Consider the following 17,763-nt stretch of genomic DNA (forward strand, 5'->3'; position numbering starts at 1 on the left):
TGATACCCTTTTCTCTCCCATCACATCCTTTCCTTTGGGGGTGCCTCCCTCCGTTGGTGCCTCTCCCCAACATGTACAGCTTCCTTCTGCAGAGGGGTGGACCCAAGCTTACTTTGCCCAACTTCCAGGAGTGGGAGGGAGGAAGGGAGGGCAGCCCTTGCACCCCTAAGCATTTGGCTCTGTGGGTTGATGGAGGCCCCCCCTGTACAAAATCTGCCTCTTTCTTTTCCATAAGTCACTCCCAAGATGGCCTCCCTTCCCCCAGCCACATTCTTACTTGTTGGGCTGCTCAATGATTCCCCAATTCTACCAGTCCCTTGGCAACCTTGACCCTGTGGCCTGATGCCTTACACCCCTGATTAAGGACAGCCCCTCCCCACCGGCTTCCTGGAGACCTCTCCCTGCTCAGTGGCATCCTGAGCCCCCTCCCTGCCAGGCTTACCTGCTGGAAACTGCTGGCGCCTTCGCCCAGCCTGTGGGCAGTGCTGGACCTGGCACAGGGCCAGGCTCTGCCCACCACTCCCCTTACTGTAACACAATCCCTCCTTCCACCCTCCTGGACACACCCCACCACTTGGTGGGCTGGGCTTTCAAACTTGGCCAATCTGTTAGTCAGTCAACAAATAATGACCCAGCTCTCCGAGAGCCAACCCCCTCCCCAGGGTCATGGCTGGTCGGCCAGGCCTCAGTTCTTCCATACTGGTGGGCAGAGACCAGATGATGGAGTCCTGAGCTAGGCCAAAATGTGGGGCATAGAATACACTGTGCCTCCCCTTCTGAGAGTCTGGATGGGCTCCTAATCTCTGCCCCGCTGGAGGTGGGTTCCCGCTGGACTCAGGTCAGGTGACACCAGCCAACTTCAGGAGGATGTAGGACCAAGGCTGCTGGTAGTGGCCGGGCTGGTCTGGCTCTGCAAGACTCAGGTCAGTTCAGGAGGCGGGGGAAGGTGGCCAGGGCTGCCTCCACGGCTCTGCTTCCTCCTCACCCCACGTGGGCTCTCTGCCCAGCACGGCCCTCCCCTGGGAGCCGGATACCCATCGTGGGAGAGGCCAGTGCAGTCCCTGCAGGGAGGACGCCTCTCCCACACCTCGGCTCGCCTGCTCCTTTCCTTCCTGATTGTGAGATGGGGGAGGAGCTGGAAAAAGAGGCACGTTCCCCCACTACCTTAGTCAGTGGTGTCAGTGCAGTCAAGGCCCAGGCCCTCCAGACGCACCACTAATGTTTGCCCACTGGCCCCTGGAGAGGATCCGGTGAGGACGTCCAGCATCCAGTCCTCACTCTCCAGGGCTTCCTGTCACCGGGTGGGGGGAGATCAGGACTTAAAGCCAGTGTGTGGCTGTTTAGCAGGTGGAATTAGTGGGTCCCCATGTGGGGCCTCGTGGCACGGGGCACTTGGCTCATCCCCGTGTCTGACCTTGCATGTGGGAGAGAGCCTGTCTAATCCCGTTTCTGCATGTGACATGTTGGGGGTTCCACCTGTACATACCTGTTTTCCTGTCTCCTTTTGTCCCAATACCCAGCAAAATTCCCCACTTCCTCATTGCTGAGTCCCTCCATCCACTCTATTGGTCTGGGCTCCCGAATTCCCTGGAGATGCGGAAGTGGCCTTCTCCTCCTTCTGGCCAGCCAGGCCCCCCCCGACTCCCCCTCCCCCTGAAACAGCCCAAGTGTCTCCCCACCCCACTGACCACTCCCTTGTCTCCTTCGGGGCCTCTAACTGTCAGTGGGCTCAGGGCGCAAAGCTCAGGTCTCACCTCCTGTCTTTTCTATTTTCTTTCCAAGTTTTAGTCGCAGGCGGTAAATAAAAATTCTAGCCTCTCTTCTGACCACAACTCTCGCACCTCCAGAACTCATCCCCAGTCGCAGTTTCCATCACCCAGCTGTCTGGTCACTTCCCTTCTGGCACCCCTGACACCCACCACAGGCCCTACTCAGCTCCACCTCCTCCTCCGAGCCTCAGGAAATGGCCTGCTTGCTCAGGCCCCAAACCTGGGGGCCCTTCTGGGTTCCTCTCCTTCCGTCCTACCCACGGGGCACCCCTGGCCAGTCTGTGGCTCCTGGCCTGCTCTGGGGGCCAGGCTCTCTCATGTGCTAGCAGCATGAGCCTATGTCCATTCCCTGCAGCAGCCTCGGGGTCTCTTCTAACAGCAAATCAGATCATGCCACTCTCCTGATTCAAAACTTCCATTTTTCCCTAAGATAAAGTCCCACCTTGCCAGTCCCTCTCTGGTTGCATCTCCTCTCACTCTCCCCAGTGTTCACTATGTCGTAGAGACAAGATTCTTCTTGTCCCATAGAGGCCAAGTTCATTCTAGTCCTGAACCTTTGCACTTGTGGTTTCCTCTGCCTGGAAGCTTCTCCCTGACAGCCTCCCTCACCCAGCTTCCCGCAGCTGCTCCTCTGCTTCAAATCTAAAGCAAAATGGCTTCTCCCAGAGGGGCCTTCCCTGACCTCAGCGGCAGCAGTCGCGCCCCCCCCCCCTTCCTTATCTTGTTGGTGCTTTCAGCTGGTAACTGTATTGATTTGGATCCATGTTTAGAGTCTGTGTCTCCGAGGAGGAGGCCTTGCTCACCTCTGTGTGTCTGTCTAGAATGGCGCTGTTGTTGACATGTTCCTGTGGTCTGGCCTGCCCCATGAGGGCGTGATTGAACCCTCCCTGGGCACTGTCCAGAAGCCAGGTCTGGGGCCGAGTCCTCTCCAGAGTCAGGTTCCAAACCCAGCTCTAGCACTGTCTGGCTGAGTGACTCTGGAGAGGTTTCTTAGGCTTTTTCTGAGCAGACACTTCCTCCTCTGAGAAAGTAGGGGTCACACCCCTCTACCCCTGCTGGGAGAAAGTCACCCTGCCTGGCACAATCCAGCCTCACCAGCCCGTGCCCCCCTCCTCACACAGGGACCGGCTAATTCATCTGTTAAACAGCCACACACTGGCTTTAGGCCCGGGACTCCTCTCCTCCCCACCCTGTGGCAGGAAGCGCTGGAGGGTGAGGACTGTGCAGAGAGGATCTGGAGGCCAATGGGTAAACACTAGCGGTGTGTCTGAAGCTTACCGTGGGGTTGGGGGGACAGCACAGAAGGATCTTTCCAAGGCCTCCCCACAGAATTCTCTGGGTCTCTGGGGTCCAGAGACCTCGGAAGGGCAAGACTGCCCTATTCCAGGACAGCCCCACTGTCACCTGTGATCTGGGCCTCGGGGGATGGCAGCGGGCCCTGGGCCTGGCCTGGAGCATGGACAAGCTCCATGGGATGCCAACCATGGTGCAGAAAGGGGAAACAGAGGTCCAGGGTAGAGCTTAAAGGCAGCTAGGGCGCTTTGTAGAAGGGAGCTGTCTGGTCTATCCTTCCTGCAGAGCAAGAAGGGGATCCTGCCACCCTGCTCCTCCTGCTCAGCCACCCTCTCACAGAATCGGGGATCCTTCTTCAAGGGGCCTGCCTGGAGTTAGAAGGGCACTCAGCCTGACTCACGTTTGCCAGCACAGTCCTGGCCATGACCCTCTCATCCCACTGATCTCTTCCAGCCCCAGGGTCCCCACATCCCCCACAGCCTGCCCCCTCGACCCGGGCAGGGTTCCAAGGTTCTCCCACTACTTTGTTCTTCTGGCTTATCTCTGAAGGCCAAGCAGCGCCAGGTCAATATTGACAAAGGGGTGGGTGTGGCCCCCGTGTGGGTGGGGCAGACCTGGGAAGCCAGCCCAGTCCTCTAGGCCCCACCTCCAGGTTGCCTAGGGGTTCCCACTTGGTCGCCCCATGACTCATCAGAGTCCATCCCAGGCAGATGCAGCACCTTGTCTCTCCTGGAGACAGGCCCTTTAGGGGGTGCACCCCTCCAGAGAGCAGACAGGTGTGGGGGTGGGATGGGGTGGGACTGACTGGGGTTCTGATCCCAATGCCTGGAAAGGTCCTGGGCCCATGCCCTTGAGCAGTGCAGCCTTGGGCCCTTGTGGGACCCCTATATCTGGGACCCTACACTCCAAGATGAAGTGGGGGTATCCAGTCTACTCCCCTTGTCAGTGGGAAAACAGGAGCTGTCAGCCTGCTGGCCTCTTATCACCTCTGCCTCAGGAAAGGCTCCCAGTGCCCATGTGGGGTTTCCTCTGCACTTTTCTGGGTTTCCTGAATTTTCAGCAATGAACTTGTATGACTGATCTTTCAGGGAGAGCAATCCATGTCATTTCCCCTACAGCCCCACTCAGAGCTCCTTTGCAATACCTGGGTGTCAGGACTGGAAGGGCTTTGGGAGACTTGCTTTTCCTCGACAGCCAGTCAGAGAGGGGTTCTCAATCCTGGCTTTACCTCTGAGTCTTTTGGAGCACTTAAAAATACAATGTCCACCCTCAGAGATTCGGGTTTAAATGGTCTGGGATGAACTTGAGGAATTTGAATTTTCAAGAGGCCTCTGGTGATTTTAACAGGCAGCCAGAGCTGAGGCCCACTGAGCTGTAATGAGATAACTGAACTGAGGAGATGGAGCTGTAATGGAGGTTTGGGGTGAAAACCTCTGGAGCCCACATATCCTGTTCTGGAAGATCAGGCTGGTGACCCCCAGCCTTGGGCAGCCTGCTTATCCATGAGAGCCCTGACATGAAGCACAAGCACCCCAGGTTCCTCCAAGGACTCTGCCACAAGCCCCCCAGTGCTCCTGTATCCACAGCTCAACACACGCCTCCCTGGCTTCCTGCCCATTCTTTGGCTCTGAAATACAGGTGAGAACATCAAGTCTAATCTCAGTGTGCCAAAGTCCCAAATAAGTGACCTCTGGATGACCCGTGTTTCCTTCCCATCTATTCAGGGGATCTGTGGACAGTCACTGGGGTGTCTCAGCTTCAGGGCAGCCATAGTGCTCAACCACGTTTGTTGGACGCAAAGGTGGCCTGGGGGCAATACCAGAAATGAAAAGGGGGAAAAGAAGGCTGGAGAGCAGAGCAAGTAAGAGACAGAAGGACATAGCCTAGGGGTTCCTCAACCAGGGGAGGAAAGTGGGGTGACTTCTCTGGCAGGCTGGATGCTCTACTGCACAGTCATGGCACAGATTAGCTGTGGGAGTTTTGATTTGAGTTTGCTTCTGGGTTTCCTGAGCTGACACATGCACTGCCTTGTCCTGTGTTGTCTGGGGCGAAAATATACGCCTGAGACCTGTATCCCTGTGTTAGAACTGAGGCTCACCGGCCAGTTTTCTCATCTATAAATGAGGATAAACCAATCCGTTTTACACTGATGTTTTCTGGTATCTGAATTAGGTACTAGGAAGAAGCAGTGCTGAGACCAGGCCCAAGGCACAACCAGCAGCCACTAGAAGAAGGACTTGCTACCTCTGTCACCTTCGGAAGAGGAGCTGGGCTGAGGGCAGTGTGTGTACAATGTCCCTTTGTGAGAAAACTGTCTTGTATACCCTTCCTTTTATTCTGGTTGCTTGTTCTGCTTCATCTGGTCCCCACGGCATCTTAGCCAGTGTATGTACTCAAGGGTTGTGGGTTTAGGCACCGCACATACCACACAATGCCTGTGGCTGGGGTTCGCGTCTCTCAAGCTGCACTTGCAAGTCTGTTGGTAGGGCTGGAATCCTTGCAGGAGGAAGGTGAGTCTGGGGAGACCTTTTAGATGGCAGAATGGTTTTCCAGTACCCATTTGGGTCAGGTTCGTGGCTCCTGGGATCCTGCAGCCTTACTCCAATCCACCCCTGCTCTCCGGAAGCAGGGGCACCAGGAGACCCAAGGTGCTGGTGGGAGGCTGTGCAGGGGGAGAGAAGGGGATAAAGTGAGGAGAGACACTGCAGCTACAGAAGCAGTCCATCCACAAGAGAGCGTAATTCCACATGTTTATTTTTGGCAGGAAGGAATCGTCGCAAACCTCTTGACGGACAACGCTCACCCCTGGGAACGTGCACATCCCGCACGCAGTGCTCCCCAAGTGGTGCTGGATTGTATGTCATGTTCATATGTCCAACAGAAACCTATGACTACTCAGACACCACATCTCCACTACTTGGGGGGGTGTTAGTCTGCAGAGAAGCTCCCTGGAGGATGGGACAGGAAGAGATACCATCAGATTTACAGTAAAATAGGAACAGAGGCAGCCAGTTAATCTTGTACAGGTAACAGCAAGCACTTCAAGCCCTCCGCTCTTCCCGAACTCTGGCGTGCCAACTGTCCATCACAGCACCTTTAAAAGCAGAGGCACAAACGTCACGAGTGTTTGACCATAGGGCTGTGTGGTTCTGGATTTTATTAAGAAACCATCTTGAAAATAGAGGATTGTAAAATATTGCCAGGTTACAGACTTACAGGGTTTCATTTTTATACCAAAAGCCCAAATACTGCAACCATGATGGGATGGTGTCACCAGACCTGGGCATCCTCAGGTCTCCAAAGTCATCTCATCAACATTGCCCCATGTCAAAGGAGCTTCCCCACCAATATCAGCCGTGACAGATGGTGTTCCTTTTCAGTATACAAGTGCACTGTTGACAAACAGCTAATGGGTGAAATCACAGACCAACACGTAGGATTCTGAGCAATGGAAGACAGAGCAGTAACATCAGGTGTGTCCGGCAACTTCCGCCAAAGGCCTGGCGAGACATGGCAGAGCATCACTGGGGCCAGAGTCCATGTCCCAGAATATTCTGCTCCAGATCTTAATGTCAAAAATACTTGTCCAGGAGACTATATTTTAACCTGGCACAGAGAGGACCATGGAAACTCAGGTGAGACTTCTCTTTTGGCTAAAGAATTGGGGGTGTTTTGGTAACATGGGAAATCTATGGCACAGAGAAATAGCTAACAGCTTTCATTAGGTTTTAGAATCCACAATTTAATAAAAGGTAATAATTAAAAACAATACCCGTATTTACCTTAAAAAACATAAACCCCAAACATTCGTCTCATTTCTTGGCCTTATGTTAGAATTCTATTGCTTCATTTACATGTAGATGATTAAAAATATATATATATATAGCTATAGATATCGATATTTTGATTATGTACATAAAACAGAATCAAGGGTTGAAATAAAAATGGTATTTTGGAGTGTGGTCAAATAAGGTGCACAGACTCCAGAACCCTCAGAGGGTCTGCTGGCCCTCCCAAGACATTCTGTGTCTGTGGTGGCAGGAACTGGGCTCTACCCTCAACAGCCCCGCACTGGCTTAGTGCAATGGTGTTCACGGTTCGGGAACTACAAGGTCAAGTGTCTGGCTCAAACCTGCCAAGTGTCTTCACTCCATCTTTCAGAAGTAGGGTGTGTTCCTAGGTTTAATTTCCCGAAAATATTCTAGAATTTCAATCTTCTCTGTCCCCTCCTCCAAATAAGACCCTGTGATGCCAAATGAGAAGGGGGCACAGGGAGGGTCTAAGGCTCCATCAAGACCGGTTTCAGTGTGGATTTCACAGACACTCGACTGTCACATTCAAGACATTTAAGGCAGCGGGTTCATTTAATGACTGGTTTTCCAAATCAAGGTTCATGGCATAGCAGATCTGCCAGGTAACTGTCACTATCTGTGGCGATGCCGAGCAAGGGGCTATTTCTACTTAAATGTGAATTACTGGGTTTGGAACACTTAGAATGTTGGGAGACCTGGTTACCCCTGAATACTTCTCTCCTGAATGCATGGCATCCACAGACCAAAGTGCTGTTGGGAGGATGTGATTGGCAGCTGGCTTCATTATTTTGTGAGTAGAAGCAAAAAAGAAAGTTCATTTTGACCCCTGATTTCCAGTCTTCTTAGTGCCAGTCGCTCCCACCACAATGCTGGCGGAGGCCCAACCCACAGAGGACTAAGGCAATGGTGCCAGCATGAAAGGGTTCTTTTTAATTACTTTGAAGAGCAATACTTTAAAGACTGTCTTGTTGTCAAACAAGGAACATGGCACTGCTTACAACATCTCACTAGGAAGAGCTGCAAAGGGAGTGCCAGCTCAGGGGAGGGAGCTTCCTCACCCAGGCTTGGGGCGACGAGTCCCACATCTAGACAGACTTCCCTGACCCGGGCTCAGAAATAGGCTGTGCTTCAAAAGAGAAGGTCAAGAGATGGACTTGGGCCACATCAGCATAGTGGCTGGTCGAGGCCACAGGTTATCACAGGATCTGATGTTGACGGCAGTTTAAAATTCACGTCACATCTCTGTGGCACGCTGGCCCTTTCGTCTTTGTACCCCTTGGAGTTCCCCTGGCTGATGCCAGGGAAGGAATATGGTTGGTGCAGTCTGCAATGGGGTGGGACACCTGTGTTTCTGACCCTGTCCAAGTTTGCAGCTTAGCAGTGAGCAGATTCTGAGCATAGGCACAGTGGCAAAGAACAGTGTAACAGCCGCTGGTCAATTCCATTTGGTGGCAGCACAGTAGCAGCAAAGAAAATTCCCAAACAGCTCCACATGTATCCAGTTTTCGGAAAGGAAAGATTTAAAATTCAATAAGCAAAAAAAAAAAAAAAAAAAAAAAAAATTTATATCCACGGGTTTTAGGGTTTCTTGTAACTGCTCTACCCAAAACAACAACGAAACTACATACAAAGTATGGCAGTAGTGTGAAAGCAGAAGTGACGGGATGTCACTTTTCAAGGGGGGAATGTGACCTCAAGACAGACTTGTCACCATCAGAAATCATATAAACGGATCTAATGTATCCTAAAGTGTTGAGCCACACGATTGCAGATACATTCCAAACTGGGTCAGAAATGAACGGAGACATTGACACAGTCATAAAAACTCTTCTTGGGACCCTGACCCTGCAGCATGCCACAGGCTGTCAGAGCTGTCCCACCTGCTGGGAGACAGGCTCCTATGATTCTCTGCCACCCTCACCCACCCATCCCCCAGGTTCTAGAAAATTGTCCTATTTATCTTCTTAGAGAATCTAAGACAATAAAAGACTAAAAGATGTCTGGAAATAGGCTGTATAGAAAAATCAACTCTCAGCTTAAAATAACATTCAAAAAGGCACTTCATCCTGTAGGAAAGAGATTCTGAGTTGAGTCAGCTGTTCCGAGCTGGGACAGGAGGGACAGGTTGTCTGCTTGGAGGGGAGGACAGTTGAAAGGAAGTCTGATAGATATCAAGCTTTTTTTTTTTCCCCATATTTTTTTCTTTTTGGTATGTTTTAAGAAAAGCAAATCCAGTAAAATGCATGTCCCTTTATGAAATTCGTTAAAAGAGTTCATTTTAAAATAGTTGTTTCTGTTCTTAAAAAATAAAACAGGTAGGTATGGCCACATTCGCTCTGTGGTCTGAAGCCTGGTCTGTCCTCACTTTCAGTTCCTGGGAAGCTGAGGCCAGGCAGGTCCCCGAGGCCTGAGGTTCCAGAGTTCGCAGGCAGGAGGGTGAGGCCGGGGCTACCTACTGCAGAGTCTGTGCAGCATGCTGTACACGTCATCTTCCCGGCTCAGGCCCTCGAAGAAGGGGATGAGGTCCAGCAGCTCCGTGTCCGTCATGTCATCGAACCAGGATTGCACAGGCACCTGGAAGACAGTGCACAGAGGGGCAGTGGAACTATATCCAGGCCCGGGGGTGGCGCTGCTCCTAGCTGCCTGGGTCCCCATACCTTTAACAGCTTCTTTGGTCAGGAGGAAAGGTATCTAGAAATCATTATCTTCTTCAGCATCATCAGCAGCAGCATCATTTCCGTTTATTCCCCCTGTTCCAACTAAGAGCAATCCAAAGCTACCTGGCTGGGGAGATGGGTCAGAAAGGCAAAGTTACCTAGTTTGGGTACATTTGCCTGTTTTGTTTTCCCACTGTGGAAATGGTGGCCAGAATGCGGAATACACGAAAACTAGTCCTTCAACTTGCCAATTTCCAAAAGCTCTTTCCATCATATCAAACTAGCTCCTGGCACCTTAGAGTCCTTGGAACCAGAGGCACCTGCCAGCCACCCACACCAGGGAGACCACGTATAGGGTATGGAAGGGCTTCCAGTTGGGGTCAAGTTGCACGGTCAACAGCAGTAGAATTTCCTTGCTTAGCAGTGATCAGGTAAAAGAGGAATTATTCAATTTTAGGACATTCTAAAACCATAGGCAAAGGTAGAATTTTTCCTTAGTCTTAGACACAGACATGGGAAAGGTGGTAGTGGGTGCAAAGAAGAGATTTAAAAAGAAATTTGGGGACATTTCTTGGGAAACCAAATAAGTTTAAAATTGAAAGAAGGGCCTCCCTGGTGGCGCAAGGGGTTAAGATGCAACCTATGAAGCTAACCACAGCCACTGCAGCCCAAGTTCATTCTCGGCCAGGGAACAACCCACATGGAGCAGCAGACATCTCCTGACTTGCCTGCTGCTCCCCTCAGCAGTGTATTTCAGTCAGTCTGCCTGTTCTGTTTCCCACTCTGTCTCTGGTGAATCCTCTCACCCTCCAGACCTTTGGCCTGTATCCCCGTTCTTCCATGCATAAATAAATAAATCTTAAAAAAAAAATGAAAGTAATTGACCCTTATACAAATCTAAAGGCAACTGAGAAACTAACATTTCCTTATGTAATAAAAAAATAAGGTAAGGATTAATGAAAAAAAAAAAATGAGTCCTCCTAAGGTAGAAGCAGGAACAGGGGAAAGCATAGAAAGAAACTTAAGACTTATCTAAGTTTATCTTTGTGGATAGTTTTGATATAGGAACCATGTAAATATGTTACATAGTTAAAATAAAATTAAACCATTAAGAAAGAAATGTAATAAGAAATGAAACTAAGTATGTAAAGTTGGCAATACAATCACAAAGAGAACTATTTCAAGTGACTTAAAAATACAATGTTCTGTCTGTATATAAGACAATAATACTGTCTTATCATTAGCAATAATATTAGTAATGCTATTTTGAAAGTATTAGACATATAGAGTAAGTCAAATATGTGATAAAGTCAATATCCTTAGGAATTAAGAGTTTTAGCATGAGGAGATACAAATATCAAAACAAAGAAATAAAACCAAAACTCTCTTAACATTGAACTGGAAAAGACTATGCATTTACTATTACTTTTCATTCTAAAAATATGTATATTTTAGCACTGTTCAGTAGAAAGGGCTAGAAGCAAAGGACATCCCAGTAGCAATGAGAACCCATCTAAACTGTGGTCTCTAAATGTTATTTCCACTAATAGGAAGGACGTTCCAGAGAAAAATGGCTGATTGTAGGGTTGATTCCAGATTGGAAGATGAGCCTGGAACATTCTGTATCAGAAAGCAGGAAGCTATGAAAAAGGACTATTATGTGAAGAGAAGAATGTCCACTGGTCAAAGGTGAAAATTTGAGCATATGAAAGAATCATAAATGGATTAAATTGTAACAATAAAAAACTCCATGAATTCATAATGATACTTAAAAATTTATTGGTTACTTCTGGAGGCTGCTAGAGCACCAACTCATTACTCTTTACCGTGCTGTCCTAATTCAAACATTCACGCTGTGTTTTAGGGTAATCTGTAATTGATGAGGGCAAGTTCAATTTTTTTTTTTTAAATAAAAGAATTCTAGCCTATAATTGCAGAGAGTGTGACAGAATTTAGAAATAACCATTTGCAATTCCTAATGAGATAGTGGGTAGGCAATGATCATCAGCCACCGCTCACATTTTTAAATGAAGGTTGATGAGGAATTACATTATGCACGGATCAGGCTAACAACACTTGAATCCAAAGGTCAATTTAAAATTCTTAGAGTGGGATGATCTGACATACATGCTCCCTGATGTGACACCACAGCAAGTACACAATACCACCTATGATGCATTCTTGGGGGAAAAATATGGACCTGAATCTAACCAAATAGTAGTGATCGAATTCCATGTGTCAAATAAATACGGTGAGTAGAAAAGCATAGAACACACACCAGCGTGGGCCACAACTAGACAAACTCAGAATGCAGAAGACTTCTACAAGACAAATAACCAGAGTTTCTGCAATAAATAAATGGTATGGAAGAAAAAGCTGGGAAGAAGTATGAAGATTAAAAAATAACTAAGAGTCATTGACCAAGGTGATGCATGGACCTTGTTTGGATTCTGACTCAAACAAACCAGAAGAAAGAAAACATTTCAAGATGATGGGGAAAATATGAACACAGTCTGGCATTGGATAATATTACAGATTATTAGTTTTGTTAGATGTGATAATGGAACTGTGATTGTATGAAGCAATCCTTATCTGTTAGCAACACTTGACAAAATGCATTATGTTGGATTTGATTAACTCATTCAAATGAACATGTTTAAATATAATAAAATTTGACTGTTTATTCAAAGAATGATCACACACTAAGTGAATCTAGTCTGAATTCATCTTTTTGTTATAAGCGGAGTATCAGAGTTCTCGACTCAAGGAGAGGCCTGTGTGCGGCCGTCTTGTTGCATCTGAGAAGCCTGGGCTTGGGAAGATGCCTCCTCTCCAGGGAAAGCTGCCTGAGCTGAGGGCTGGCATGGCTGCCACTGCTATAGGTTCAGCTGCCACTGCTATAGGTTCAGCAGCCACTGGTGGGCCTGGCCCAACTCTGCTCCCCGACAGAGGTGGGAAGGCATCTCTCTTGCTCTGAGGTATATGCTACACCCAGAGAACAGGTGCTGGGAGCTACCATGCTCCAAGGGGTTTTATGTAGCAAATATTCCCATTTAGACAAAGGGAATGGCAAAGACTGGCAACCTTTTCTGAAGACCTTATTGAAAGTGTTTTATTCATTCTTGGTTAAGAAATGGCTTGTGTTAAAGAGGTCACCCAGGCCCTCTTAGGCAACAGGAGTCATGAGGTCCTGGACAGCAGCCAGCTCCAGGAGGTTAATGAAAGACAGAACTGCTTTCAGTAACAATACTAAAAATGCTAGTAAGATAAGAGGTTCATTGACTGCTTCCCCTTTGCAAATATTGTTCTAAGAGCTTTTCATGTACTGCCACTCTGAATCCTCCAATAGCCTTGTGAGAACAGCATTCCTATAGGCCCCATTTGACGGGTGAGGCCAACTGAGGCTCAGTAAGATCTAGGAACTTAGTCAATGTCACGTAATTGCTACGTGGCAGAGTAGGGATTTCACCTAAAGCTCAAGAAACCTTGCCCAGATGTTGGGAGGAACCAAAGTGGTGATTGCTTGTCTGGCAGAGCTCAGACAGGGCCTGTGCTCTTTTCTTTGGGGCTACTTACTGCATTCTCAGGATGGAAGATGTATGAGGCAGGAGAATTGTCAACAATGATGACTTTGCTCAGCTCCCGTCCAAGGCGACTCAGGTCCTTCACGTAATTCCCTCGATGGAAAACACACGATTCTCTGAAAAGCCGGGCCCGGAACACGCCCCAGCGGTCCAGCAGGTCAGCCACAGGGTCTGCATACTGGAAAGCAAGTGTGGAAGTGAAGGCTGGGCACCCAAAAGAGGCCAGATATCCTGACCTACTGCAGCAGGATTCAGATTAGTTTCCTAAGAAGGGATTAAATCACTGAATATGTTTTAGGATCCGTACTACTTTCCTCCTGGAATCTTCCATTTCTCTGGCTTCTCACAACCAGTTAATCAAACTTCTTATCAGTTTCACCTCCCAAATTCTCCTGAATCACCTGCACCTCTCTATTTCTTTCAGGCCTCTGTAATCTCTGGCCTGGGGTAGCTGTGTGAGCCCCCTAGGGCCTTCCCTCTTCCCCTGGTGGCCTCCCCTCTTCCCCTTTTCCAGCCCATCCCCTAGAGCTGTCAGAGTGGCCACTGGAAACACGTCAGTCAGATCATGTCACTCCCTGCTCAGAACTCCTCACTGTCTACCTGCTGCCCTGGAATGAGGCCGGTGCTCCCTGGGTTATATCCCACGGGCCATGGCAGGATTCCCACCATCTCTCAGCTCCGGTCTCCAACCATTTTAGCCGCACTGGCATTGAGCACCGTCAGAAACTTTGTGCCAGTGTCTCCTCTGCAAGGGACATCCTCTCCTCAGCTCCCATGAGCCTTTGCTTCTGTCTCCTCGCTTTTCCAATCTTGACTTCCCTTTCCATCTATCTGGAGGTCACCTGCATCTTCCTTTCTGGAGGCTCTACTGACTCACAGTAATTTCCTTCACAGTCCTTATCACCATCTGGGACTATTTTACTTTCTCTTCTCTTGGCAGGGTCCAGGCCTTGCCTGTCATGTTCACCCTGATACCTCTAGCACCTTGTAGAGTGCCTACCTAACAGTGGGGCTCAGCAAATACTAATTTTATTAGTGAGTGAAGGAGCGAACTTAGATGTGGTTTGAAGGGCACGAAGCCATACTGCCCCCTAGAGGCCCTCTTGGCAACTGGGCCAGCCCAGCCCATTTTTTGGGAGGGAGTCTGGGCCCAGTTCAGATGGGATTCATTCTGCTTGGCCCTTTCTCAAGGAATTTTCCCCAAAGTGGGGTGACTGGATAAAGAAAAAAATGAGGGAAAATATTCATAAGTGATGATGTCAGTCTATGAAGGCTGGGGTTGGGGGCAAAAGGGTGGTGGTTCCAAGCCTGATGTGAGGCCAAGTCTCAGCACCAAGACCAAAGGAAGGGCACTGCCAGGTGTAACCAGGCCCAGTGACTGCCAGGGAAGCAGGAAGCACCTGAGGCTGGAGGTGCTGAGAAGGCCAGCAGTGGAATGCACCAAGCCGCTAAATGCAGAGTAAATATCAAAGGATGCAGGACTACAGGGCTACAAGCTGCAGCTTTGATGCCATGGGAAAGTCCTCTCCTCTCTAGAGACATCCTAAGGGGAGGCCAAGTCCCAGAGCAGGCTATATGCCCTACTGACTGAGCAGCGTGAGAGCTTGGGGCACTGCCATTTCTGCAGGTTAGGGGCGTTAAGCACCGTGTGGTTGGACTGTAGAAAGCTGACAGAAAAGACGGGACAGAAAAGACTTCTGATTTCCTCCTACCCATGAACACTGGCGGTGGCATACATCTTTCAAGAGTATGTCTCAGTCTGGGGGCTCTAGCCCTCAGAGATGAATGTGGACTGTAAGCTTCATGAGGGCAGGCTTTCTCTCTTTTGCTCTGTGCTGCATCCCCAGAGCCTAGCAGAATACCAGAACATGGTAGGTGCTAAGTAAAGATTTGTTGCGTGAATGAATGAAGGAAGGAAACTAAGAAAAAGTTGCAGACACTGGCGGGTTCCTGTAGGACCCTGGGTGGTGGTTTGGAGGTCCACTGCACCAGTGGGGCTGGCTGGGGTCTGAGCCCAGAACCAAGGGCTGGGGAGTGCCTATCTGTCCCAAAACTTGCGCTTCAGGGAGGAAAAGGGGTAGAAGGCAGCATTTGGGAGCTGATTTGGCTGAGCTAGGCTGGCGCAGCAGCAAGAGAAGGGCTGGAGAGACAGATGGAGGGGCAGGTGGGAGCAGCCCAGGAAGAGAGACCAAACAAGGATGTTTAAGCAAGTGCTGGGGACAGCGCCAAGGGAGAATGTTTTCAATTTTGCAAATGATGAAACAATTCTCAATCCACCAACACCAGTGTAATCTTCCTGTCTGTTATTTCTTTGGTTATCGTTTCAGGTTCCTTCGCACCCCAGAGCACAGTTGGAAGAGCCACTGACACTACAGATACAATTAGTCTTGGTACCATTCACTTGAAAAAGCACTCACTGGGGAAGACTGTTTTCCCTGAGGCCGTGTTCTCTTTTCACTAAGCGAAAACAAGGCCCGGGTTTTGGAGTCCCTCTCTACCAGCGATGCGTTAACACCTGGCGATGAGCCTGGCAGAATGTCATGCAGGCAGGGCACTCTCTCGCCTCAGCCATGGTAGAGAGATGGCCCAAACCAGGAATGCCCAGGCCAGCAAAGCAGTATGTCTGGAACCCGAAGGCAGAGCCCCCACAGTGCAGAGAAGGGAGCCATCCGGAGACAGACATGGGGAAGGAAGCTGTACATGAAGGCTTGGATCAGGTGTGGAGACAGGCAGGTGACCAATCTGGGGCTCACAAAGCTCATCTTTGGGGTCTCTCAGTGGCCCCGACGTGCCCTGGCGTCAACAAAGAGTCAGTGCTGGAGAGGGTGGTCATGGCCAGGATCTCCTAGAAATAAGTGGGGTCTGTCCAGTCTGCCCTATACAGAGCACAGCACCTCAGTCTACCTACGATAGGTGAGGCCTAAACATGCTGAGGGTTCTCTTCACCTGCTAACTGCCTTCAACAGTAACAGAGAAGAAATAAACCACTCTGATTAGTCAGAGCAGTAAAGATGCAGGGTGAGAGGTTTACACCAAGTTACAGGACCAAAACATGTAAGTTATTTTATTATCATTAGTCATTATGATAAGAAACAGTGAACACAGGAGCACTTAGCACGAGACTGCCCGGCACAGCATATGGAACACAGCAGGGGCTCCCTGAGTCTTTGCTGAATATGAGTCAGGCACTGTGCTAAGTCCTTTACATGCATTTTTTCATTTGTTCCACCCCGCAAGGCAGACAGAATCATCCCCAATTTACAGGGGAAACTGAGGTGAGAGCAGTGAAGGAACTTGCTGAGATCCAGAGCTCATTAGGGTAGCCACAGCAAAGCATGTAGGTAAGTCTCTGACACTGATCTCGCCCCTAAATCCGTGTTAGCCAAACCCAAGGGCACAGGGGCTGGAGACTCCAGTCTTAGGTTGCCAGAGATGCACATGCCCTTTCTCTGTCACGATGGACACCCGTGATTCCCTGGTTTGGAGGTCAGGCGGCTTCAGCTTCAGGCGGCTGCAGGCAGCAACTTCATGGAGCATTTGTTCTAAGTGCTCCCTGTCACCATGGTAACCCAGAAGCCTTTCAGGCTGGTGCTGTGCACATGGCCTGCATCCATCCCATCTGGGGTGGGAACCAGTCACCATAGAGACAGCCTCCCCCACCTTAACATAGGTCTGTTAACAGAGAGGGTGGAAGTGCTGGGAGGGGCTGGGGTGCCAGGGCCGGAGCAGGGCTCACCTTGGCCAAACTGGCAGTAAAGAGCACGCACTCAAAGAGCTGCCCCATCCTCTGGAGGAACTCGTCCACATGTGGCCGCTTCAGCACGTACACCTGCAATGGCAGAAACAGCAAGCTGGTCAGTCACAGGAGTTGCAAGGGATGGCCTGGGGCTCAAACACCCACATGGGAAGAGTTCTAAAAAGGTTCAGGCTTCTTGCCCCTCATCTACATGTGGTGTGGAGACCCAGATTGCATGACGGTCTACAGAATCAGACGCAGCACCTCAGGCCAGACACGCTCCTCAGACTGGGCTCCAGATCTGAGTTCGGTGCAGATGCTGCTCCCAGAAAAGAAAGAGAAGCTGACCATGGTCGTGAGGGTCTTGGGGATTTTCAGAACCAGCGAGTGCCATGTTTGTGCGAAACGGCCCATTCTTTTCACCTGTGTTTCTCTGTACAAACTCTAGGTCAAACCCTTTGTGACACAGGACATAGTCTGACTGTCCTTTTGAAGGTCTGTGCCTGGCCCTTTGCCTGGCAGGTCTGCCACTGTTCTGGCTGCCACTTTCTCTAACTGGCATACCTCTCTCACTAGGAAGACCTGGGATGGAAGTGTAGGCCCAATAAAGTTCTAAAACCTCCTTGTTAACCTGACACCACAAAGGTTATTCTGCTTGGTACAGAAACACAAACTTCAGGGGAAGTAGAGTCAGCCTCGGTCCCAGAAACCAGGCCTGAGGACAGGCCTCCAAGTGGTGGTGGTGGTGGTGGGGGGGTTGAGGGATTGGGGGGGTAAAGAGAAACCTTCCCTAGAGTGGCTGGGCTTTGGGCTGCTCACTACAGAGCCTGAAAAAAACCGAGGCATCAAGGGAGATGGGTGAGAAGGCAAAGTTGGTGAGGGAAGGTAGAGGAGGTGGGAGAGGGAAGAATT

General features: G+C 49.7%; 1 protein-coding gene across 4 annotated transcripts in view; it reads right to left on the reverse strand.

Moving 5' to 3' along the window:
- Nucleotides 1–7,967: 7,967 nt before the first annotated feature.
- Nucleotides 7,968–17,763, reverse strand: part of CTDSPL (CTD small phosphatase like) — a gene marked incomplete at both ends in the record, with an annotated part of 112,051 nt that continues 102,255 nt past the window's right edge. The window contains 4 exons of one of the 4 annotated variants that reach the window (XM_084247605.1): nucleotides 7,968–8,380; nucleotides 9,331–9,448; nucleotides 13,108–13,293; nucleotides 16,852–16,944. In XM_084247605.1, coding sequence (XP_084103731.1) covers nucleotides 8,310–8,380; nucleotides 9,331–9,448; nucleotides 13,108–13,293; nucleotides 16,852–16,944 — 468 coding nt within the window. Of the gene's footprint in view, nucleotides 8,381–8,662; nucleotides 8,755–9,024; nucleotides 9,449–13,107; nucleotides 13,294–16,851; nucleotides 16,945–17,763 lie in introns of those variants that run through there. The other 3 variants (XM_084247604.1, XM_084247603.1, XM_084247606.1) reach the window with 3 other exon arrangements.

This window comes from Talpa europaea (genome assembly GCF_964194135.1).
Source record: "Talpa europaea genome assembly, chromosome: 11".
Lineage (NCBI taxonomy): Eukaryota > Metazoa > Chordata > Mammalia > Eulipotyphla > Talpidae > Talpa > Talpa europaea.